We start from the raw sequence: 13,287 nt of genomic DNA on the forward strand, positions 1-13,287 counted from the left end.
TTGCCCAAGACACAATATAACGAGCGATGAAAAACCAAGGCACATAGCTGCCATGGAGATCGCAAACTCAACGGATGAAGAGTCGAAAGGCTCATCAGATGAGAAACCAGAGAACAACTCTGGTAACTCCAAGCATCAAGCTTCGAAGTAGAGGACCCATACGAAGGACCTCAATACTCACCCGACTCAGAGGGTGAGGAAGTCAACGTTGGGACCATAAGAATGGGCCCAATGTCAGTTGTCGACCACGATGACATAAATTATAAAATCAAACTGGCTGTAGCACACCAGTTAGAAAACACGGCAGACGAAAAAGTCGCCGAAGCCTTGGTGGAAGCACCAAGAAAAGACGCCTTGGGGAAATACACCAAAGTACCCAAGGAAAACAAGGACAAAGGGAAGAAGGACCAAAAGTCCATCGAAACCCAGTCCCCCTTGTTTGATGTGAAATTCCGCATCTCAAAAGATGCGGGAAAATACCCTGCAAACAGACCGCTCTCAACGAAGAGAATGCTAACGGCTCACATAAAAATAGCAGGCATAAAAGCCTATGCGCTATTCGATAGTGGAGCCGAAACGGATGCTTTATTGCCGGACTTTGTCCGTGTGGTCCACATCCCAATTCTCCAATTGGAGAACCCAGTCGTCCTTCAAATGGGGACGAAAGGAACAAGATCACAGATCCTGTTCGGAACCAACGTGGACGTTGAGATCAACGGCCACGTAGAAAAACACTACGATGTAATTAACATCGACAGATACGACGCCATCTTCGGCGCCCCCTGGTTAAACAAAAACCAGGTAAGCTTAGACTTCCGGTCCCACAAAGTGAGAACGGTGAACAAGGGCAACATAGACACCCTTGGAATAAGCGAAGACCATGTGACGAGATCACATGGATGGAAAACACAAGCAAGAGCCCGAGAACAACCAAAAAAGAAGCCCCCCTGACAGGGAGGTGGGATTGAAACACACCTCAGGGTAATCACAAGAAAATACCCTGAAGGTTGGCCCAATCCTAGTCCGGAAGGACTAGAACTTCCAGACGTACCACACCTGGAAGGTCTCTCCATGAACAACCCCGAGTTCGAAATACTCAGGGAGTGGTGGAGAGAAAAATTCGAAACCGTAATGGCGCCAGTGCCATTAGAAATGCCTCCCTTGAGGGAGGTGAACCATCGAATCCCGTTGAACGATCCGGGCAAGAAATTTCGGGAAAACACCCTGAGATGTCCCGCAGCACTGCAGGAAGCACTAGCGACCAAAATAGATCGCTATGTAAAAGCAGGATGGTGGTATCCTGCGAACAGCGAGCGAGCATGCCCGCTACTGTGCATCTGCAAAGCAGATGGATCTTTGCGCACGGTAATAGACACGAGGAACCGTAACTCAAACACGATCCTCGACGTCACACCAATGCCAGACATGCAACTGATCCAAGAATCAGTCGCCAGAGCAACATACCGATCCAAGATCGATATGTCGGATGCGTACGAACAAATACATGTGGATCCAGACGACGTCCATAGGACGACATTCTCCACGCCCCACGGGACGTACAACTTGAACACGATGCAGCAAGGAGACTGCAACGCTCCCTGCACCTTCCAGCGTGCACTGACCTGGGAACTATGAGGAGAAGTAGGCAGACGCCTACACGTCTGGTTCGACGATATATTCACCAGCACAAGCTCGGTGGAAAACCACAATAAAGCACTATTGTGGTTATTCACTTGCCTAAACGGGGCGAAATTCTACATAAGCCGGAAAAAATTCCAGCCATTTGCCCCAATCCTAGACATTCTAGGAAGCTGAGTGGACGAACAGGGCATCCACGCTCAAGCGGATAAAATGGAAAAAATCCGCAACTGGCGAGAGCCAGTAGACCACACAGGAGTCCTAAGATTCCTGGGAATGGTAGAATATCTATCGATATTCATGCCAAACATTAGCGGTTACACAGGACCACTGCAAACAATCTGCTCAAACAAGCAGACATTCAGGTGGACACCACTCCACCAGAAATGCTTCGATGAAATCAAACGTCTAGCATGCAGGGCTCTGATCCTGAAGCCCATCCAGTGAAACCCACCAGAAAGCCTCTCAGAAGAAGAGAGGACCAAACTCCACGTCTGGGTCATAACAGACGCATGCCCAGCGGGCATGGGTGCATTAATTGGACAAGGTGAAAGGTGGCAGACTTGCTGCCCAGCCGCATTCATGTCCAAAAAGTTCACCAACACACAAGGTAGGTACTTCGCCTACGAGCTTGAGGCACTGGGTGTCCTCAAAGCACTCATGAGATGGCAAGACAACCTCATGGGAGGCCATGAATTCACAGTAATCACGGACCACAAAGCTTTGGAATATTTCAAAGCGAAAAACCACAACTCAGGGAGACACCTGAGATGGCAAGCCTTTTTCGCAAGCTTCAATTGCAAAATAAAATATGTGGAAGGCCACAAAAACAAAGTGGCAGACGCACTCTCACGATACTACGACTTGTCAATGGACGAGGATCTGCATTTTGACGACTATGTGTCGGCAGACATCCACCTGGACAAAAATGCAGAAGACATTGTCCCCGACAGAATCGAGGAATACGAAGAACTGCTACTAAGCAGTACCCTGAGTAAAAACTCAGAGAGGAAGAGACTTGCAGCGATACGCACGAGAAACACCCTAGAGGAAGCTCTAGGGGGGAGCGCCCAAAATCTGGAAGAAATCATAACTCCAGAAGAGAACCTTCGAAAACAATTCGAAGAAAAAGACCTCATTGAGGCAATAAAATCTGGATACTTGAAAAGCCAGATCCACCGGGAAATCCTAGAGAACCCGGGGAATTTCAAAAACTTCTCTGTAAAAGATGGGCTGATAACCTGACTTGGAGAAGGAGGAACGACCCAAATAGTAGTCCCGAAAGGAAACTATGAAAGGAAGTCCATTCGGGGAATAATCCTCGAGAACATCCACGAAACACTTGGACACTGTCAGAGTCTGGAATATTGTCGGAGTCGGAATACTGTCAGAGATCTGGATTGCTGTCGGAGACTGAAGTACTGTCAGAGACTGGGGATATTGTTAGAGTCTGGCAGACTGTCAGAAGATGGATGGAAGACGGATTGGGTTCTGTCTGAGTTGAGGTCGGAGGTGATGCAGAGGTCTGTTGGAGCGCACACGCGGATATGCGGGCGGAAATATGCGGCGCGTCCGGAAGTGCTGTTCAAGGTTAGCAGAGTGGGATCGCGGCCTCAGCGACTCAGGTGGAGCGCTGTGCCCTGAGCTTGACGTTTGGGGGAGATCCCATATTTACGGACTGACACTTACAGTGGACTTCAAACAAGACTTGCGGGCGGAGCAGACCTATAGGAGGAGCATGGACTCCGCAAGCACGGACTCAGAGGGGGGGAAGCCCCCTTTGCAGAAGGAGAGACTCAGACCAGACAGGGGGGTACTCTGGTTGATTTCAGACTAAGGTCCCTGAAAGTATTTACAGGATATAAATAGGCAGGAGGGAAACACAGAAGGACCGGTCAGTCCGGCGCGGTCCGGCGCGGAAATAAGCAGGGATTGTCAAACTGAATGAAGGACAAGAGCCCGGGAAATGGGAGGCAATGAACTAAACAAAAGCAGATCAAGTGCCAATATTGGCAAGTTAAGTGAATGAATGGATGAACAATATAGGCACTCAGCAAGGAATGAATGGTATGCTGCCGAGTGACAAGATGGCCAGAGAAAAGCGGAGGTCAGCGCGCGGCGCTGATACAAGTCCGCAAATAAGCGGGGTCGGTGCGGTGCCGACACAAGTCCGCGAAGGGACATGGAAATCAGCACGGTGCTGACAAGTCCACAACAGAGGGTGGTCCATCAGTGCTGTCACAAACAAGGGCAGCATGATGGCCAGCAAGGTCGGAGGGGAGTGTTGGCCTGACCACAGGGTGTGGAGGGCAACCAGGAGTGGCAGAGGTCCAGAGGGTGTGGAGGTGGGCAGAGGTACAGATGCGGGTGGAGGTCTGGATGTGGGCAGAAGTCCGGATGTGGGTGGAGGTCTGAATGCAGTGCATGGTTGATAGGGCAGGGGGCCAGACATCGGATTGGGGGCTGGTTAGGATGGGTTTCGGGTCGGCGGATTCGCCTATCGGCATTGGTTCGCCACTGACGGAGCCCCGGGATTTGTCAGTCATGACAGACACCTAGGATCCAAGAAAACAGTGGAAACCCTCCGTCAACACTTCTGGAGAAAGGATACCCACAAGTTCTGCAGGTCTTGCGGAACTTGTCAAACGACAAAGAAAAGCACCAGGAGAAATCCCGGAATGCTTCACCCACTCCCGACCCCAGAGACACCATGGTCGTCAATAGCCATGGACTTCACAGGTCCATAGCTTGGGATATGATTACCTCTGGGTAATCATTTGTAGGTTGATGTCCAACGTCCACCTAATTCCAATAAAGACAACAATGAATGCACTAGAACTAGCATTCGTATTTCTTCATGAAGTTGTAAGACTCCACGGTCTACCACACTCGATCATATCAGATCGAGACTCAAAATTCACGTCAAAATTTTGGCACGAACTACACCGAATACTCGGTGTACAGTTGAAATTCACAACTGCATTCCACCCGCAAGGCAACGGCCAAGTGGAAAGAATGATACAAAAAGTAGTACAAATACTACGCACGATGGTTAGACCAGACCAACGCGACTGGGCAGCGAAACTGTCGATGGCGGAATTTGCGATCAATGTGAGCTCGAACACATCGACAGGATTTGCCCCGTTCGAATTAATCTACAGCCATATGCCAAAGATGTGCCTAACAGCACCACTCTCGGACTACCTGGGAGTAAATGACTTCGCTCAAAAAGCGAAGGAAAACCTCATGGCAGCACACGACATGATAATACATAATCGCGCTGCTCAAACAATCCAGGCGAATAAGAAAAGACGCCTGGACCTGCCTTTGAGAAAAGGCGAGCTCGCATACTTATCCACAGATAAGCTGAACCTACCCAAAGGCAGGGCAGGAAAACTAAAGCCCTTATACATAGGGCCTTACGAAATTCTGGAAACATTTCCAGAAACATCAAACTACATCCTCAAGTTGCCACCACAACTTGAACAATGCGGAATCCACCCAAGATTCCATGTATCCCAGCTCGTACCTCATGAGCCGAATGACCAGGAAATCTTCCCAAATAGGGAAGTAAACATATTCTACGATTTTGGGGAAGACCCTGATCGTGAAGCAGTAGTTCATGAAATCCTAAACCATGTGTGGGTTCACAACGAACTCTGGTTTAAGGTTAAATGGGAACTAGGGGACACCACATGGGAACCCCTAGGAAATTGCAATGACCTCGTCCACCTGGACGAGTACCTCACCTTACAAAATGTAAGGGAACCAGAAAAACTTCCTATCAAAGAAGACAGGGAACTCTCGGCATCACTACGCCCCCAAAAATGGAGGTGGAGGAAGTAAAGCCGAGGGACAATGGCCCACAGCCAAGAGCGTGGGAAAGTTCTGGGCGAGTAACTCGCCTGGACAGCCACACCATGTACTAGAGATCACATGGGCTTGTCAGGGACAGCTCCGAAAGCGGCGAGGTCCCGGGGTGCGGGACTTGGGGGGATGGATAGCAGCTATGCGTAGTGGCGATCCCGTCGCGGGGTGAGCGTCCCCAACCACTTAGTCTGAAGTGGAAATGTGAGTTATCATTAAAAGGGAAGGCTACACTACTTGCCTGAAGTGGAAATGTGAGAAGAAGGCTACTTCTTCGGTTCCCACTCCAGGTGTTATTATATACATGCGGGAATGGTCACGTGGGGTGCGCCACGTCACCCTTGCACACAGCCACGGCTCTCCGGGTGCTTCCATGGAAGATCCCGAGGGGGCCCGCTGTGGGTGCAAGGTGAGTGTGGCGGCGGTGGCGGCGGTATAGGGATGTAAGATACAGGAAGGGAGATGGGCATGTGCACCGATGATACATTGAGCAGGGGAAAGGTGGTCCATGTAAGAGAAAGAGAGAAAGAAAGAAAGGAGGAAAGGAGAACAGGAGAAAGGAAGAGGGAAAGGAGGGAGAGGCAGTGCGGAGCGGGGATCGGGCGGGGCATGTCGGGGCATGCCCTGACAGGGCTAGGCGAGTAACTCGCTGTCAGAGTCTGGATTATTGTCGGAGTCGGAATACTGTCAGAGATCTGGAATGCTGTCAGAGACTGGGAATATTGTTAGAGTCTGGCAGACTGTCAGAAGACAGATAGAAGACGGATTGGGTTTCTGTCTGAGTCGAGGTCGGAGGTGGTGCAGAGTTCTGTTGGAGCGTGCATGTGGATATGCGGGCGGAAATATGCGGCGCATCCGGAAGCGCTGTTCAAGGTTAGCAGAGTGGGATCGCGGCCTCAGCGACTCAGGTGGAGTGCTGTGCCCTGAGCTTGACGTTTGGGGGAGATCCCATATTTACAAACTGACACTTACAGCGGACTTCAAACAAGACTTGCAGGCAGAGTGGACCTGTAGGAGGAGCGCGGACTCCGCGAGCACGGACTCAGAGGGGGGAAGCCCCCTTTGCAGAAGGAGAGACTCAGACCAGACAGGGGGGTACTCTAGTTGATTTCAGACTGAGGTCCCCAAAAGTATTTACAAGGTATATAAATAGGCAAGAGGGAATATAGAAAGGCCGGTCAGTCCGGCGCGGTCCGGTGCGGAGATAAGCGGGGATTGTCAAACTAAATAAGGACAAGAGCCCGGGAACTGGAAACGAGGAACAGATCAATAAACAATAAGTGGCAAGGGTTATTGATGAATAACTGAATGAGATCAATAACCTAGTGCCAATAAAGAGGGGATCAAATGCCGATATTGGCAGGGAAGCAAACAATAAGTGGCACTTGGCAAGGAATGAATGATAAGCTGCCAAGTGACAAATGGCCAGAGGAAAAGCGGAGGTCAGTGCACAGCACCGATACAAGTCCGCAAATCAGGATGCGGGGTCGGTGTGATGCCAACACAAGTCCGCAAAGGGATGCGGGAATCAGCATGGTGCTGATGAGTCCACAACAGAGGGTGGTCTGTCAGTGCTGTCACAAAAGGACAGCATGATGGCCAGCAAGATATGGAGGGGAGTGTTGACCTGACCAGAGGTGTCAAGGACAACCAGAAATGGACAGAGGTTGCAGAAGGTGCGGAAGCGGTGCATGGTCAATAGAACAGACATTGGGTTGGGGCTGGTAAGGGTGGGTTCGGGTCGCGGAATCACCTGTCGGCATTGATTCGCCGCTGACAGAGCCCCAGGATTTGTCAGTCGTGACACTCGCCTAGACCACGTGAACCACAGGCTCACGTGCAAAAGAACACACAACTGCGGCGAATCCCATGCATGCAAGAACGAAAACCCCCCCCACCACCACGAGTAACATAACAACGAAATGTCGTTCTCTGGGGGAGGCAACCCTCGGTTCGATCCAAACAAACCACCGGATATCGAAATACGACAACCTGGGGAGCAAGGCTCCCCGGAACAACAACAACACCAGGCGCAGATAAGCGCCATGGATTACACGACGCACGCAGCACAAATGAGTGCTGTGAACCAACAACCATCTGCGTTGCTAACAGGCACTGCATACCCCCAGCCTTCCCAAAGAGGCTTCCAACCATACACGGTGCAAACTGCACCGATGGCGCAACAAGCGCCATTCCAGGGGCAGCATTTGCTGCTGCAGCCCCAGGCATACTCCCCAGGGAACTTCCCTGGCCAGATCAACCCCTGGATTAGCCAATTCGGCCCAGGTCCAACAACACCCCAGCCAAATGCAGGCTGGGAATCAGCCATCGCGTCAGCAGTAGCTGCTCAGACAGGTCGGCTCCGTGAGGAGCTGAAAGAGATGAAGTCCCTCGTAGGAGGGAGACAAGGGAGCGACAGCGGCTCCTCGTCCAGACCGTCCAAATGGGCATGGTCTGATAACTCGAGGGCATCAGAAGACGCCTGCGACCATTGCGCCCACTGGAAGCACGAATACAACAGAGCACGAAGAGATGCTGAGGGCATCTTTGACTCTCTGAAAGACACAGAGAGAGAAGTCGATCTCCAAAAAAGGGAGATCGAATTACTGAAACACGAGCTCAGAGAGGCATGCGCACTGGCAGACCTCGCTGCCAAACCCATCATGACGGGGGCCTCCCAAGTCAGGGGGAGGGGATACGGTTCCGGGCCTCATGAGACGCGACCCCACATGGGGACTAGCGCATCAAGGGGTGGGGCACCGACTATCCCGCCACCCCGTGGGCAGGCGACCCTGTCTGGGTTGCATAAGGGCCCGCCCTCAGAGGGGCAAACCCATGTTGAGGGGAAGAGGGAGAGCGGTAGGCAACCGATGGCAGACCCTAAAACGGGGACCACTGCCAGAGGCGGTGGGCCACTGAGTACCTCAGCACCCTATGGGCAAGCTACCCTGCAGGGAAGTGTCCACATGCTATATGAGACCGCCGAACTCAACGAGTTCGGCAAAGTCGAAGCTCCAGTCGACATAACAATTGACCCCAACTTCCCCATGAGGAGAATAGCGGGGTCAGAAGTGGTGCATGGCGCCGCATACGCTTGGTGGACAAGCATGAGTGGGAAAGAATTCGTACACTGGTACGAACAGGCCGAAGCTGCCTTCAAAAGCGGCAAGGTACACAGAACCCTTCATGAAAAAGCGAAGGAAACCGAGAAATACTTCTTGGGACTCCCGAGTATTGCAAGACTCGCGGAGGAATATAATTCCCCAGAGAATAAGGGAAAAATCTCCTGGGAAAGTCTAGGCAAAGCTGCCTACTTAAAGTCCCAGTTCAAACCACTCAGGACTCCTGAGGAATGTGCCACAATGTTATGGGAATGGACCTAGAATCTTATGGTCCATGACTATAGACAATCAAACCTTAGCCCCTTCAACTTTATTTCTTTGTCAAACCCCATGCCAAGCTTTCCCACTGGGTTTTGGTGCTGGCTGGGGGATTTGTTGAGTTTCAAGGGACTTCCTTTGACCATTATGATTTTTATATTAGATAGTTAGAAGTCATATGATGTATAAGGCAGATGCTGGAACTGTTCTCGATCATAAAATATACAATCTCAGACTATCACCCAGTGATTGTAACTGTCATCCCAGTGTGCCACCACCTGTAAACCTTCCCTGTAACATCTGACTTGGTCCATATTGATGTCTACATCAATATTCTTACAATCCATGAGGAAGCCTCAACGACCCAGTGAGTGCTCAGACACCAGACCTCACCCTTCCTGCTCCCACCCCCCCACTGGGTGGTTGAGCTCCCATTCCTACCCTTCCTGTAGTACCCTACCGAGTCCTACAACCCTTCCTCCCTTCTTGGGAGGGAGAAGTGACCCAGGCAGCCCCAGGATGCCTGGCCACGTACCCACGGGCCCAAATTCCCACGGTCACTCACTACCGTGCACTGGTCAACCAACCTGCCTGTCCCAACAAATCCCGCTACCGGTACGCTCCCTTGAGCGCCAAGTAACCGATAGACAACCACTGGGCTACTCCCTCAAGGAGTGCCAACTACCCACGCTACCGGTACGCTCACATGAGCGCCAAGTCACTGCTAGCCAACTGTTAGATGGCTCCCTCAAGGAGCCCCCATCATACCCACTGCTGGTACGCTCCTTGGAGCGCCAAGTTGCCACTAGCCAACTGTTAGGTGGCTCCCTCAAGGAGCCCCCATTATACCCGCTGCCAGTACGCTCCTCAGAGTGCCAAGTTACCATTAGCATGACACCACACCCGCTGCCGGTACGCTCCTCGGAGCGCCAAGTTACCGTTAGTACACCCGGTCTCAGATCTCCTCCTGCTCTCCCTTCAACGGCTATGCAGTCACCTCTATCTGTGAGCAGAACGGCTCAGGTTGGGTTCCCCGGAACCCATTCCTGTAACAGGCATGGTCTGGAGGAACCACTACCTGTCAGGGCACACCCACCCGACCCGGCTCCACCCACCCTCACCCGGTATCCCGCTCACCTCTATTCCTCACCCTTCATCACTCTTCCTCATTTGTTGTTCTTCCTTTTGTCCTTTTGTTCTTTCTTCTATCTTTATCTACATGGATGACCTTTCCCCATATCTATGTATTATTGACCTGCCTGTGATGCATGCACAACACACCCAGCCCTGGATGACCTGGATGGCCTCACAGTGCCACCCAGCACATGTGCATGCAGCACACACCCTCAGGATCCCCCACAGGGACACCCAGATGACTGCGGCTGTATGTGGGGTGACATGGCAAACCTCATGTGACCCAAGTCACATGTACATAAAGGTACCTGGGGTGGGAACCAAAGAAGTAACCTTCTTCTCATGGTTCCCACTTCAGGTAAGTAGCATAGTTTCCCCTTTTAATAACAACTCACGATTCCCACTTCAGTCTGAGTGGCCAGGGACCATCGTCCCACATCAGGCCCATCAGTATGCACACCTGCTCCACACCCTGCAACAGCCTCAGTGCCGGGCATTACACCCAGGCCCCCTCAACCCCAGACGCATCCCTGACACTACCTTCCTATTACGGAAGAAAACTGGCCTCAAAAACTGAGGCCAAAAAGTCCCCTGAAAGCAACCCAGTAGCCCCCTACAAGGCTATCAAGCCAAAGGGCACTGGTCCGAGAAGGGGCTAGGAGTCGGGTACCTATAGATGAACCTCCCATCAAACAGATGAAGATTCCCAGTGTTGGAGGAACCGTGTGCTATGGGAGGCCGGACAAGTTTCCGTACAGCCACATTCCCACGGTAGCGTGACTACTTGGTCACAACACCTTTTCTTCTTACTTATTTTGGTCATTTCGGACTTATCCGCGAAGTCCACAAACTATATTCATTCATTTGGATTAGTTTCCTTTTTCCCTCAGTTCTCGCGCATTAGCTTGAGACTGAGGTTAGTTACAACATTCTTTTACTCTGATTTCTTATACATTGTAACTCATTGTATATTACCTTATAGCTTTAGCATTAGGTAATATTATAGTTCTTGCACATTAGCTTGAGACTGAGCTTTAGCATTAGAGCAAGCGGTTATTCCGTTACCCAGTACCCTGGGTAATCCCGAAAAGGATTAGGCCTAAAAGAGCCATGAAGCACTACCAAGTGCCCCTCATCCCGCTCTTGTAAAAATGGAAGTGCACCAGGAAAGTGTGTTACCTGAGAGCAACTCCTAAATAAATACTAATAACTACACTACATAGTGGTTCTCTCCCACACTGCAGGCGCACCTACTACCCCTTCCCCACTGCCTAGCCCAACCACCATGCACTACAGAACACCCCAACAGTGTCCAGCGCACTCGATGTGGATATGGTAGCACACATCTCCAGGAACGGCCCCATCCCTGGGGTGAACCCCCAATACTCTACGCTCCCTGTATCTCTCAGCAATCACATGTGCCCCCCCCGGCCCCCAGGTGCCCACTGTCACGGCCGTGCATTCTGGCCTGTTAGCCACCTGTCCCGATGCTGCCCAAGCCCATTCCCACTATGCAAGCATGAGCGTGAGCCCCAACCTCAGCCCTATCCTCCCTGAGGACTCCCTGCTCATTCCCCCACTTGCCCTAGGCTCCCCTGCACCTGGCTGACTCCCCCACAGCCACACCAACCTTCCTGCCCCGAGTCTGCCTCCGGCACTGTGCCCAGCGCAACTCCTCTACCCCACCCACTTGGCCCCTACAGGGCCACTACCATTCCTGCACCCAACTCCGGCCCAACTCCGAGTCCAGTGCCGCTACGATACCATTGCCGCTATTGCAGCCCTACACTCCTTCCTTTATTTATCTGTTATTGTTTGTTTTGACCCTCGGTCATTGCCGGCCGCTGTGTGGCCAACCCCGCTCCTTGTTCCCTTTTGCTTCCGGACCCTTCGGCCTTTGGCCCAGGTCCGCTTCAATTCATTCTGCCTTCATATATATATCCTGTATACTACATTATAGTACTTTAGCTCTAATATCGATTTGACCACAACCTCTCAAGTCCTGACCCCAACAAGGCAACCCCAGTGAGTCTGAAATGAGGGCCACAAGACAGCTAGGGGGCACAGCACTCCTTTAGAGTCGCTGAGGCCAAATGCCCTACCCTCGGGCCTTGTTCGTGGCATCATGGCCATCGCGGCCTATAGCGGCCTGCAACAGCGACCTTCGGTGCCGACCCTGGACCAGTGTCTAACACCCACAAGCTCTACATCTGAAACTCTGAAACACCTCCGGTCCCCGGAATCCGCAAAAATCCAAGGCCCTACCCTCACCCCACCCTGTGTCATGTTCTGGGTCCCTGCTAACACCAACGACCCTTTCCTTGCAAATTACAATGCCTCAGTAGCTGTAACTCTACCCATTAACAACCGCCCAATTACTGCTACAATCGACACCAACAGCTCAACCATCGCCCCCTGCATAACTTGCTCCCCTGCACCCATGGACACCCCCACACAGGCCACCGCCACCGCTCTAAGACCCCTAGATGACAACCTGGAGTATAACTACATCAACCTCACAGGAGAGCTGGCTAACTTCCGCACCCACGGAGCCTGCCCAGCCTGCATCCTAGCAAACATTGATGAAACCCACTTCAACCAGTGGATTACAACTCCGAGAGCAATCCTAATCTACCCCCTCAATGCTAAACATAACCCCGAGAACGACCACAAGATGAGGGACGACCTCACAATCTTCCTAACCAGAGCTTTCCCCTTATTTGCCCCCTTTATCAAAGTCTTCCCCCATTGCCAAAGGATACGACCCCACTGGGGCTCCCTGGGGCTTCCTAATTGAGGGTCTCCACCCCTCCCATGCCCACCTTCTGGTGACCAGACACCTCTGGATGAGCTGCTCTATTTGCTTCATCGCCATCGAGCTGGCCACCTATTGCCCAACAAGCTATGTCATGACCCTTAAAGACTTAGGTGCGAACCTTGATGAAAGCGTGGTTGTTGCCAATGTGGTAGCCCAGAAAATCCAAGAACCAAACTCAATATTCAAAACCTTCCTCAAAAAAGCCAACATCGACAAGGACGATATCACAAGGATTGCCAACAGCTGTGTTGCAACCCCAAGAGGATATGGCCCTGCTGCCCACCTCTCTCATCTCACTGCAACGGAACACAGGAACCCCCCAACCAACATTGATGCATCCATGTGGGAAATCCACCTCCCATCCCCCTTCTTCCACATCATGGACCGTGCCCCAGGGAATATGAACAATATACATGACTGTCAGGGCAATAGCCCTGAACCCTGAGCCAT

The 13,287-nt window shown here is 51.7% G+C and overlaps 1 protein-coding gene across 1 annotated transcript; it reads left to right on the forward strand.

The window, feature by feature from the left end:
- Window positions 1-12,144: 12,144 nt before the first annotated feature.
- On the forward strand, window positions 12,145-12,816 carry EI90DRAFT_3131254 (uncharacterized protein; the record flags this gene model as incomplete). The annotated part of the gene is made up of 1 exon (XM_039064379.1): window positions 12,145-12,816. One exon carries the CDS (start codon window positions 12,145-12,147, stop codon window positions 12,814-12,816), a length of 672 nt encoding a protein of 223 aa, XP_038910804.1.
- Between the last annotated feature and the right edge of the window lie 471 nt (window positions 12,817-13,287).

The sequence above is a fragment of the Cantharellus anzutake genome (assembly GCF_015039405.1).
Source record: "Cantharellus anzutake strain C23 chromosome Unknown EI90scaffold_74, whole genome shotgun sequence".
Lineage (NCBI taxonomy): Eukaryota > Fungi > Basidiomycota > Agaricomycetes > Cantharellales > Hydnaceae > Cantharellus > Cantharellus anzutake.